The sequence below is a fragment of the Sciurus vulgaris genome, assembly GCF_902686455.1.
Source record: "Sciurus vulgaris genome assembly, chromosome: 11".
Lineage (NCBI taxonomy): Eukaryota > Metazoa > Chordata > Mammalia > Rodentia > Sciuridae > Sciurus > Sciurus vulgaris.
In genome coordinates, this window is record NC_136472.1 from 24,164,748 (window position 1) to 24,177,983 (window position 13,236).

Here is a 13,236-nt window from a genome sequence, read left to right on the forward strand (position 1 = left end):
AATTTCTATCTGCTTCATGATATTCATTGACGTGTTCCAGACGCTATTTATTTTATACTCATGTTTTTTTTTTTTTTTTTTTTCTGTTTCTTTCATAGAACAAGACTTTTACCCCTAGAAAGGAACTTTTTACTGCTTGCCCCACCACACATCACCCCCTCTCAGCTCAAAGCATAAAAGTAGTCATCACCCTTTTTCCTTAAAGCAGTAAAAGGTCCCTAAAATTAGAGGGATAATAATAATTTTTTTTTAAAAAAGACAGTCAATATAGATATGTAACTTGAAATCACAAAAATAAGGGCCAGTTTGGGTCCAAAAAGTTGGAGACAAATGACCTCTGAGAGATTAAAATTTTAATGATTCCAGAGCCCTTCTTCCACCCTTCCCAAGAACCTGCTCCTATTCTAACCTGTTGTTAAGTCTCTCCAACAGGTTCAATTTATGAGAGAACCAGCCCCAAGAGACTACTGATTTCCAACACCCATTTCAGTCAGAAGACTATGTCTACATCAAATGGTTCCAAAAAGGACTAATGCATTTTCTAACCCATGAGCTTTTGCGGTACCCCTCACATCCAAACCATAATAATGAGGTGGAATTACACCCACCAAGTTATTATATATACACATAGGGTAATAATGCTGGACTCATTCCACTGCCTTTCCCATACCCATACCCTTTTCCCTCCTTACCCTCCCTTCACTTCTCCCTTCTGTCTAATCCAAAGTAATTCTATTCTTCCCTAGGCATCCCTTATTGTGAATCGTTTTCTGCATATCAGAGAAAAAATTTGGTGTTTTGTTCTTTGATACTGGCTTATTTCACTTAGCATGATATACTACAAATCCATTCATTTACTGGCAAATGCCATAAATTTATTCTCCTCTAAGGCTGAATAATATTCCATTGTGTATATGTACCACAGTTTCCTTATACATTCATACGTTGAAGGACACCTAGATTGGTTTCATAGTTTAGCTATTATAAATTAAGCTGCTACAAACATTGATGTGACTGCCTTACTGCAATATGCTAATTTTAAGTCCTCTGTGTATAAACTGAGGAGTGGGATAGCTGGGTCAAATGGTGGTTCCATTTCAAGTTTTCTGAGGAATATCTATACTGCTCTCCAGAGTGGTTGGACTAATTTGCCATCCCTCCAGCAATGTATGAGTGTACCTTTTTCCCACATCTTCACCAATGTTTATTGTTTCTTTTATTCTTGATAATTGCCATTCTGATTAGAGAGAGATGAAATCTAGTGTACTTTTGATTTGTATTCAGAGAACTGTATTTCAAAGTCTTAATTTTATTTGAATCCTACCCATATGATTCAAAATTTAAACGACTTTGAAATAGCACATTATTTGGTTTATCATATTTTATACTACAATTCATAAATACTGTGTGTCTACTCTTTATAAAGTGTGAGCATTCACAGTTATTGTAGTGTTAATTTAGCATCTGAGCAGCCTTGACTTATCAAATTACTCCTTGTGCTTCTGTGGAAAGATTAACAGTGCTATATAATTCACAAAATTAAAATATGTGTGTTAAATTTGAAATCATTTTATAGTGCGTTTCATAATTTCCAGTGCATTTTAATGAATGCTTACAATTAATATAAAAAGCTAGAAAGGGTAGATCTTAATGCCATTTGATTAATAGTCATTTGAGAAAGTAAGAGAAGAGCAGTTTAATTAAAATGAAACACAAAATTTAACTATAAAAGAACAATCAAGTGATCTGGAGGAGTTAGTCATTGGCAGTTTAGTGAAATGTCTTGTGGTATGGAATTAGGTTTTAGGAAAGGCAATATAATAAGGAAAAACCTTATGGAAATGGGAACATTTAGGTTTGCACTTAACTGTGATAAGAAAAAGAAAAATTCCTTCACTATTAATATATGATCAGCCATGATAGCAGAAGAGGAAGATTATTAACACATATGATGAATGCATAGAGTTATTTTCTGCATAAATAATATTATGACTAATTTTAGAAAAATTGCTTGCTAATCATAAAACCTATTCTAAGTATTTAAAAATCACATATTTAAAACGATTTTATATACTTTAAAAATCACATTAGAAAAGTCAAACTCTAACTAAAGTGATGAGAGTCTCTTATTAGATTTGTCCAAGAATTTCCCTAGGGATTGCCATTGGCTTGCATCCAGATCCCTCCAGTGTCTTTAAATAAGTCTCCTAACTCTATGCGCAGCTACTTTAGGAGCCTTTAGACTCCATGCATTTAGGGAAGTGATCTTGTATACTCATTATTGCATGGAAGGAAGAAAGAGCAAAAGACCCATGTGCATCTGATTTTTCTTTCAGTATTGTGATAAAATTCTTATTCTCATTCTGAGTTCTCAGAGGGAAATTTTAAGATACGATTTTATTTTAAACATAATTTGAAAACTAGATACAAAGAATGAGAGCTTTTTCACTGATTTTCTGCATAAAGAAATTTGCTTCTTATATTAGGTTAGAACTTAGATTTTTTTTTATTTTTCTGTTATGAATTCAAGAATAAAGGTATTGCGTCAAAGACTGGAATTGAATGAGGACAAGTGTGAGTTGTTATTTTCATATTGTTTTTCCATCTTCCTTTGCTTTTTATTAAATACCTGCTATGTAAAAGTCATCATTTTGAATGATCATAACATCATGTATCCTTATTTTCCTGTTTTTCAAGAACATTTTCCCTCTTGGGTAAATATTCTGAAAATATAAGTGTTTGGCAACCTTTTTGTAACTTTTAGATTCTTCTAACTTAAGTCACTATTTTTAATTTTCATAGTTTATCAGACAGTTTTAAGGAATCTGTTCTAACAGAAAGTTGATAATGAGAATACTGTAGCAAAGTGCTAGTTTCAAATTTGGGACTCTTAGAGCCTGCAAAGGAGGCTAAGATAAACTGTTGAATGTTTTTGCTCTCTTTCAGATAGAAAAGGATTGCCAAAAATTATGAACACCTGAAACTATTGACAAATAATTAAATAAAATGAGCAATGAACAGAATAAATCAAGAAAATCATGCAAACTCTTGATTTTGAATAATTGATCAATTATTTGACTTTCTTTTTTTATTCTGTGGGGTTACAGAAGGAACCCAACATTTGCAGATTGTACGCAAGTGCCCTGTCACTGAGCCACATCCCCAGCTATTGCTTCCTTAATTTCACAAGATGAAAGAGAGGCCAATAGATTTGAGGAGTGAACTTTTCTTAAATTAAATAATGTGTGGGGCAGATAAAAGGACGGTGTCTGTTCCTGGTCTTATTCTATTATATATTCCACAAAATTTTGGCATTGAAGTTGAATGTGGTTTTACAGAAGAAAATTTCAGTAGCCACAGTTGAAGTTCAAATTATAAAATAAATGATTATTTCTTTAAAAAAAGTAGAATACGTATATACATAAGTATCTATGATATACCTGTATATATATGGTGTGCATATATATACATGTATATGCATATATATGCATCACTTCTTTAACAAAGGGAGAATATAATCTATGAAATAAACTAGAGTATAATATAAAAATATTATTATCTAGAAGTGTTTCATTCCATTATTCTTCTTTATAAAAGAGGGATTCCCTGTAGATATTATATTAGAAGTCTTCTCAAATAAATGTGTTACCTTGATTTCAGTTCTATCTGTGAAATGAGAAATCCTATTATATATCCCATATCCTGGTAATTAATTTTCACTGGAGTAGTTGTAAAAGTAATCCAAACCTCTGTAGAAATCTGTATGACAAATCTAATGAAGAAAATGTATATCCTGAGCTTCCTTGGTCTTAAAAATTTTGAGAACATTAATATTTTTAAAATTTAAAATAAAGGAACTGATTCTTGTTAGTAGATATAATGTGTTAAAGTCACATATCTTTACTTATTTCATGTGAATATTTTTGTTTGATTTCAAAGAATCCTATGTGTTAGATAGCATTACCACTCTCTTATAGATGAAAAATCCCAGGCTCAAAGAGTGATGTAAACTGCTTAATTATTCAACCACTAAGGCTGGATCATATATTGGAATCCACTTAGTCTAAATGAAGCAGCATATTCATCCACAATGATAACCTATGTGATACACCCTGAGAATTCAGCATTTGAAACTATGCTAAGAGATAGTGTCAGTTTGACAAAAAAAGACAAACAAGAAATTTGTAAATCGAGTCCTCAATATCAGCCTATTATATTTCAGAGATCACTCATGAAATTGCTTCAAATCCTATTAGAAATTTCAAAGTATATTGAGAGTTTACTCTTGCTTATACTAAAATCATACTCAGATATAGGTGTACAATGAGATGCAGATATAAAGATATTCCCTGTTTCCTTAAATCAAATATTACCTGTATAGGTGTAGGGCACAGGAATGTATCTGCCTAGGTATTTTACATTTTATATGACAGTACATAAAATATAATTTTAGGTATTAGCATCTTTATCTATGTTTATTTAAGAAATTGAAGAAAGGGTTTACTGAATTTCAATAATCTTGAAACAATATTACATTCATGTTTAATTAATAATAAAGAAATCTAAATAATCTATTTTGATTATATTCCCATTTGGATATTAGTCCCCGAATTCCTCAGATGTACATGTCTCCTTCCATACTTTTTCCTTTTTATTCATAAGCACACAGGTACTCATTGGAACTCCTTAGTATTCCTTTCATTTATTCAAACAAAATTGTCATATTTTTCCATTTATGTGTATCTTGTTTGCTTTCTGCTCAACCATATCTCTTAATGTTTTATCCAAGCTATGTGTCCTGTGTCGACTCACTTAAGACAATTAAGTTTCTATCTATTATTCTATGATAAAATATATCACTGCTGGTTTCCCATTCTATTATCAGCAAGTATTTAGATCAATTCCCTTTTTCAAGTAGGACCAAGGCTTCAGTGAATATTCTTGTGAATTATTTGTGGTTTCCCTAGATCAAAGTTTATTCTCTAAACCATTATCATATTTCTATAGTTAGGCTTTTGCATTTTATTTTTACAAGGGTGATGAGTGAGACTATTATCTCAATGTTGTTTAATTTTTATTGCCATGATTGTTAATGACTGGGAGAATTTTTATATATGTTATTACCCCATTGTAATTTCCTTTCTGTACATTACCCATTCAAATTTTGCTCTTTCAGTAAAATTGAGTGACTTAGATTCACATTATAGATATGAAGGTGTTATAAAGATTTATTACCATTTTGTTACTTCTTAAAATACTCTCCCCATATGAAATTTTGTTGGATACAGTATTTAAGTATATTACACATTTTATTATGAACTTTTTTGCTTAGAATTTTTCCTAGTCTAAGCTTATTCACCTAATTATTCCCTAAATATTTATTCTAGTTTTATTTGATACATTTGCATAGTTCAACCATCTGAAATATATTTCTTGTGACCAAGAAGAAATTTTCTTTTTTTTATGGGGGTTGGGTGGGTACAGGGCATCTTCTCAAGTGGAGTCAAGTTCTAATATTAGTAACAGAAAAATCCTGTATTTTGAGATGTTACTTTAAACATAGATTAAATCCAATGTATTTATGTGCTTGTTTATTGCCTGTATTTGCATTGTCATCTGTATTTAATAACACTTCTTTATCATTTATTTTTAATGTACTTCAATATCTGCAAAGATATTTTTATTTACCTATGCTGGATATTGACTAGTACTGAATTTTGAAAACTTACTTTTCAAACTTTTAGTACAAACTTTGTCAAATTTTAGTTTATAATTATTGATGGTATTGGTTAATTGGGAACAAATTAAGTTTTTTTACTGCATTCATCCTTCCTAACCATAAATCATGTATACTGGTTTTGATTGTTTTATTTCTAATAAAATTCCATGTTTATGAAGAAGTTTCCATTGTCAGCAATAGTATATATAAAAACAATTTTCAAGCTTTTACTCAAAAAATTCATATGACTTTTCAGGTCCATTGCAATTGAACTTTTTCAACAATTCTAGAGAGTGCCCCTACCCCTCCAAAATAGAAATTAGGCCAGAAGTTGTTAACTTAAGGTTCATACATGAACTTAGACCCATACATCCATCATATGTCTAAAGTTGTATTGAAAATATCTTTGTATATCAAATGTGATATTTCCAAAACATTTTTCATTGGAACACATACAGTGCAAAGGGCATGATTTCCTTGCTGTTCTAACTCTTTACAAGCTTGCTGACAAATTTTTCTCAGTGATTAGGATTTATTATCTATAAACCAGGCTTGAGTTTAGCAGTTTTGTGACTCCTTTTAGATCAAGTTACTCCAAGTCCCAAAAAGGAAGAAAGAGATGTAGGGTGGTCATTTGCATCAAATAAATATTTTTTTTTCTTTTTACTGACACATTCCAGGATTTGACAATGAACATATAGCCAGGCTGTTGAGGGAAAAAACATGATTCAATTCTGAGATTCAAAGCAGTAAAACAGATGAAGTGAAGAAAAATCTCTGAATGCAAGTGTCTCTGCAAGTTTGCTATTGCAAGAAGAAATGCTAGGAAATCTGACAACAGGACCCACATGATGAGAACTTGAGAACTCCTGGATGAGACAGGAAAATGAACTGGGAAAAAAGGCAAAGTCTAGGAAGCAATAACCACTCTGGAGGCCCATACGATGGATTAACCCTCTTCTCCACAGATTGGTTTGTTGCTCTCCCTCTCTCTCCATTTTTTAAAAAAACTTTTCTTAAGTCGTAAAAGGACTTTATGAGATTGTTATCCAGAGGTTTAATATTTGCATGAGTTTGCTGAAGTATGTTGTCACTAGACATGATTGACTTTTAAATTTATCAGTTTAGAAGAACTGAGAATGAGAGTATCCATCCTGCCTTTCAAGAACAGACAAACTATTGGCTTTTTAAACACAGTGAAGATTTCAAAGCTACTAATAAGTTGTAAAACTGAAACACCATCTTAAATTGAACTGAAAAACTATGTTTTGTGCTTAAAGTATTCACCCTATTGTTCATGGTGTGAGGGTTTGGGATTCATCACAATCAGGATTGATTTTCTGTGCTGTTCCTGTTACTAGTGAGTCTGCTCTAATGATCTGCATTCTACTTATGAGTAAATATTCTACATATTTTATCCATTGCTGTACTCCTAGTGCCAATTATACTGATTGATTCATAATAAACAATCAATATATGTATTTACTGAACACATGATTTTGAAAATAAATCAATGATTTCCAATGGTCTATTGTTTCAGGTATATTATCCTCTCCCTTTAACTAATCAAGCCCATGAAAATAATGGAATATGAAAACATTACCAAATTTATTCTTCTGGGACTATTTAGTAATGCAGATGTGAAGACTCCCTGCTCTGTGATATTTTCACTTTGCTATCTTGCAATTCTTTCAGGAAACATGGCCATTCTTCTCACCATCAGGGGAAGTCACCTTGGTGAGCAACCCATGTACTTTTTCCTCAGCTACCTGTCCTTCGTGGATGTCTGCTTTACTTCCACAGTGGCCCCCAAACTGATCATAGACTTACTGATTCAGTGGAACACCATCTCCTTCAGTGGCTGCATGTCCCAGATGTTTCACGCCCACTTCTTTGGAGCCACTGAGATCTTTATCTTGGTGGCCATGGCCTATGATCGCTATGTAGCCATCTGTAGACCCCTTCACTATGTGGTCATCATGAGCAGAAGGGCGTGCTACATCCTTCTGATGGCTTCTGTCTTTGGAGCTTTTATCCATTCACTGATGCATGTGTTGATCATTATTCAACTTCCCTTCTGTGGCCCCAATAAGATAGACCACTATTTCTGTGATGTCTTCCCCCTGTTGAAGTTGGCCTGCACTGACACGAGGCTCTTGAAGATCATAATCATTACCACCACAGGGGTGCTGTCCATTCTGACCTTTGTTGCCTTGGTAATTTCTTACGTCATCATTCTGTCCACCTTGAGGACTCGCTCATCTGAGGGCCGTCGCAAAGCCCTCTCCACCTGTGGCTCGCATATCATGGTTGTGCTCATGTTCTTCTTGCCCCTCACCTTCACCTATGTCCCCATGGCTGATTCTGTCAGCGATGACAAAGTGTTTGCTCTGTTTTACACCATGATTGCCCCCTTGTTCAACCCTCTCATCTACACACTGAGAAATGCAGACATGAAGAACGCCATGAGGAAAGTGTGGGGCCCACACAAATTGTTGGAAGAGACTTGAAGCCTTAGGGTTGGTGCCCTTGGCCTGATCTTGTTCTCTACACTGAATCAATGTCAGTAAACAGGGCTGGTGCAGAGAGGTGGTATGTGTCACCCACAGCAGCACGTCTTGAAGAGAGAAGACCCCCTGGCCACTCTACTTCCAGAGTAGCTCTTTTCTTCCCTAGCCACCCTAATTTCCTGTTATTGTGAAGTAACATCTGCCTATCAGAGGAAACACTCAGCCTTTGGTTCTTTGGGATTGGCTATTTCACTTAGCATGATATTTTTCAGCTCTATTCATTTATGGGTAAATACCATAATTTCATTCTTCTGTAAGACTGAGTAAATCCATTGTGTATATATACCACATTTTCTTTATCCATTCATCTGCTGAAGGACACCTAGATTGGTTCCATAGTTTAACTAATATGAATTGAGCTGCTATAAACATTGATGTGGCTGCCTCAGTGTAGTATGCTAATTTTAAGCCCTTTGTGTATAAACCTAGGAGTAACTCAAATGGTAGTTCCATTTCAAGTTTTCTGAGTAATCTCTAATTTTCTTTCTTTTTGACCACTGATATTTATAATCAAACAAGGATATATTTTAAAAGTTCCTTCAAATATATTTTCAGTGCTATTTTTTCTCTCTCTCTCTCTCTCTCTCTCTCTCTCTCTCTCTCTCTCTCTCTCTTTCTCTCTCTCTCCTCATAGGACTCTACTTTTGATAAGGTTAGGTCATGTGATATAGTTCTACTTGTCATTTATTGAGTCACAGTTTATTTGTTAATAATTTTTTTCTCTGAAATTTAAAAACTATTTTATTTCTGTGTGTATTCTTTTTTTGTTTGTTTGTTTTGGTACTGGGGATTGAATGCAGGGACACTTGACTACTGAACCACATCCCCAGTTGTACTTTTTATTTTATTTTGAGACAGGATTTCACTGAGTTACATATTTTTTATTAATCTTTAACTGATCCTTTCCTTTGAATTGTCCAGTACTGCTGGTTATACTATCTGATTATTACTTATTTCAGATATTTCTTCTTTCTAATATATGTATTTAAAGTATAAATTTCCTTCATGGGATTGGGGTTGTAGATAAGTGGTAGAGAGCTTCCCTAGCATGTGTGATGCCTTGGGTTTAATTCCTAGCATAAAAAATATATGTATTTCCATTTTCATTAAGTGTATTGTTTTTAAAGTTGAGTTTCTCTTTGTTCTGAAGGGTATTTAGGAGTGTCTTTATTCCAAACCTTTGGAACTCCCTGCTATCCTTTTGTCATTGATTTCTAGTTTATTTACCCTGCAATTGGAGATCATATTGTCTATGATTTTAAACTCCTTAAATTCCACCCACTAAAGTTATGTCTCATCTCATAATCTATCCAGATTTACATTTTGAAGACAGATGAAAATATTGTTATTCTGCTGTTGTTAAATTGAGCATTCTATAGGCATCAAATAGTCAATGGTGTTGCCTTCTGTGCACTTGGTGATTTTTGATCTTGTTCTATTAATTGTGAAGAAACAATTCTTTAAGTATCTTTTTCTCAAATAGGCTAGTCTTTCATTTTTATATCGGGCAGTCTCTATATAGTTATATACACACCAGGGTTCTTATGTTACATTTTATAATTGAAGTCTTCAACTACTTACAAAATCATATACTCATCTATATTCATTGAGACAGAGAAAAGCAAAATAGACAGCCATCATAGTAAAGGAACTTTCTGGAACTAAATTTTAACGTACTAAAATCTTCCTCTGGAAAGTAATTAAATTATTTTAATGCAAATTATTCAATACTTACGATATTTAATACTTAATATTTTAAAAATGGTGCACAGAAATTATAGTATTGTGCATTTAATAATGGCATTTGTGTCATTTGCTTTGCACTGTAGGGAAAATTTTCAGTGGTTCGAGGGCATCAATATGTTAATAAAAGATATACTTATACCAAAATTTTGGAAAAAATTTCCAATAGTGCATTTTAAAATACTATGATGGAAAGTTGGGCTTTCTGTGGTGAGTATAACTTTTAAAACTGTACTTTATTTTTAAAGCAGTTTTAGGGCCACATGAAAATTTCACAGAAAGAACAAAGAATCCTTAATACCTGCACTCTGCCCCATACAGTTCCCTGTCAACACCTCTTGCATTGGTATGGAACATTTGTTACAGTCGTTGAACCAATATTAATAAATGCTTACTGAAGTTCACAGATTATGTTACTCTTTACTCTTTGTATGGTTGAGTTTATGACACATGTGTTGTCGAGCATCTACGATTACAGCACCATACAGAATAGTTTCACTCTTCTGAAAATGCTACATGCTTCACTTAATCACTCTTCTTCTCCTAAAACCCTGGAAACCAATTTTTGTTTTGTTAGTCTCCTCAGTTCTGCCTTTTCCTGAAGGAAAATTCATAGTTCATATACTTACAGTAAATATTTGTTAAAAAAACGTGAGAATTCTCTCTTTGGTATTTCATACTTTGATGAAATCTCTTCATATTTCAAACTTCATTAACATCAACTGTTTATATATATAATTTTTACTTTGCAAAACTGGGTGTTGAATCAAGAGGTGCGCTACCACTGAGTTACAATACAGTCCTTTTTAAATTTTTGTGACAGGGTCTCACTAAAATGAAAGTCTGTCCTTGAAATGGTGATCGTCCTGTCTCAGTCTCCTGAGTCACTGGGATTACAGGGGTACAGTAGTACATCTGACTCAACTGCTTATATCCTTTGCTTCTAGTCCATGTAAATATACCATTTTTCATTTGTGCCATCAGTGCCACAATTGTGAGAATACCATATTATGAAAAACTGTAAATTTTTAAGCAATTTTGATACCACTCTCTCAAATTAGAAGAAATCAAATTAGGAGCACAAAGTATATTTTAGAAAAACAATAACTTTATTAGCAAAAGAAAAGAAAACAACAAAGTCTCCTTAAGATCAAAATACTCCTTCGGAAGGGTAAAATTTCTGCCCATATTCTGTCACTGTTCTGGAAGTTTCTATGTAAACACATGGTAAGAGACCAAAGTATATATACTTTCAAGTATCGGTTTGGGGAGTACCTAGATTGTCTATAATCCATGATAACAGGATGCTTTTCCAATTGTTGCACGTGGTACATTCTGCTGAGTCAGGAAGAACAAATAAGTTAAGGTACATAATCAGATATAAGAGGTTGAAATATCTAACAAATAAGGCTATTTGGAAGAGAGAGAACGTGCCCCTCTGTGGATTCGAGCATGTGGAACAACATTACTAGCAGAGAACACCAGGCACCAATGTGAAAAAAGGCAAGAAAAACACTAGATAAATTCTACAAGAGATAACAGGCAAATAAGAGACACAGATGTGAACAACATTTAAGGTAGTAACCCCTGAATACTTATTTGCACCTCATACTGACTCCTTTTCTACATAGAGTCCATTTAAAGTAGTCAATGTACACGTACACATGTCATTTCCTGAAGGACTCTCATTCCCCTAGGGACTATTCTGTTAAATCTGCAATTAGAAGATAAATTTTTTGATTTACTTCTTCTATTTTAATCCAAACTATGATTAAAACTGGTCATCTGAGACCAGTTTTTTGCTCCACAACTTCCTCATGGCATTTTTCACTTCTGCATTCCTCAGTGTGTAAATCAGAGGGTTCAGCAAAGGTGTTCCGATGGTATAAAACACAGCTATCATCTTATCCATGGGGAAGGTGGTTGCAGGTCTTGTGTATATAAATATGCAAGGGACAAAGAACAAGATGACCACGACAATGTGAGAGATGCAGGTGGAGAGGGCCTTTCTCCTCCCTTCGGCACTGTGGTTTCTCAGAGAATGCAAGATGATGATGTAGGAGAACATCAGCATGATAAAACTCACTGTACAAATGGCCCCACTGTTGGACACCAGGAGTAGGTTGGTCACATATGTGTCTGTACAGGCGAGCTTCAACAAGGGTTCCAAGTCACAGAAGTAGTGATCAATTTCATTGGGACCACAGAAAGGCAAACGCAAGGCAAGAAAAATCTGAACTAAAGAATGTACACAGGACCCCACCCAGGCCACAGCCACCAACACACTACAGACCCGGCGGCTCATGATGGTCATGTAGTGTAGGGGCTTACAGATGGCCACATAGCGGTCAACAGCCATAAGGATGAGGATGAAGATCTCCAGGCAGCCAAAGAAATGCAACGAAAAGACTTGGATTATGCACTCACTGAAAGAAATAGTGGTCTTCTTCAAAAGGGCATCCACAATTGTTCTAGGAGCTATAGAAGTAGAGAAGCAGGTATCAGATAAGGATAAATGGAAAAGGAAGAAGTACATTGGACTGCCGAGTGCCCGACTGGTCTTGATGGTGGTGATAATGAGCAAGTTACCCAGCAAAGTCCCCAGATAGAAAAGCAAAAATGTGACAAATACTATTTTCTTCCTAAATGGATCTTGTGTCAACCCAAGTAGGATGAACTCAGTCACATTATTGTTCAGCTGCATGATTTCATGAATGAGGAGAAGGGGCAAGTGTGAGACGATCTATCTGCAAAAGAGAATGGATTTCATTTATGGTGTGTTCTCTTATGTTGTTATGGAATATTTTGAGCAAAATAGTTCCGGGTGCTCTGTATGATTATGAGATATTCAAAGGCAATATAACATTAATCTTTGGTACCTTCCAGATATGATTTCTTAATAAGTCATCTAACACTTGAGTCCTCAACCACAGTACTTGACTTAGTAGGATGCCATTTTTAAATAAAGATTTGAATATGATGCTTTCCTACAAAATTCTTCAAATACAACTCTTCCTTATCTTTGGCAAAATTCTGAATGATTTTACTTCTTATATATTACCCCACATTGATATTTACTTTAATTTTTCCCTATCAAAAACTTGGCAAGCCTGGTAGGGTGGTGCACACCTGTAATCCTAGCAGCCCTGTAGGCTGAGGCAAGAGAATTTTGAGTTCAAAGCCAGCCCCAGCAACAGAAAGGTG

The 13,236-nt window shown here is 34.2% G+C and overlaps 2 protein-coding genes and 1 pseudogene across 3 annotated transcripts in view; 2 read left to right on the top strand and 1 right to left on the bottom strand.

The window, feature by feature from the left end:
• The window catches only part of LOC306639797 (olfactory receptor 4C11-like), a 337,410-nt pseudogene that overhangs the window by 37,161 nt on the left and 287,013 nt on the right, over positions 1 to 13,236 (top strand). The gene's annotated exons all lie outside the window — the stretch shown is intronic.
• Positions 7,303 to 8,345, top strand: LOC306639108 (olfactory receptor 4S2-like; the record flags this gene model as incomplete). The annotated part of the gene is made up of 1 exon (XM_079102534.1): positions 7,303 to 8,345. The coding sequence occupies one exon, from the start codon at positions 7,303 to 7,305 to the stop codon at positions 8,227 to 8,229; it is 927 nt and encodes a 308-aa protein (XP_078958660.1). The 3' UTR covers positions 8,230 to 8,345.
• The window catches only part of LOC306638485 (olfactory receptor 4S2-like), a gene marked incomplete at both ends in the record, with an annotated part of 194,242 nt that continues 192,809 nt past the window's right edge, over positions 11,804 to 13,236 (bottom strand). The window contains 1 exon segment of the mRNA XM_079101738.1: positions 11,804 to 12,458. Coding sequence (XP_078957864.1) covers positions 11,804 to 12,458 — 655 coding nt within the window.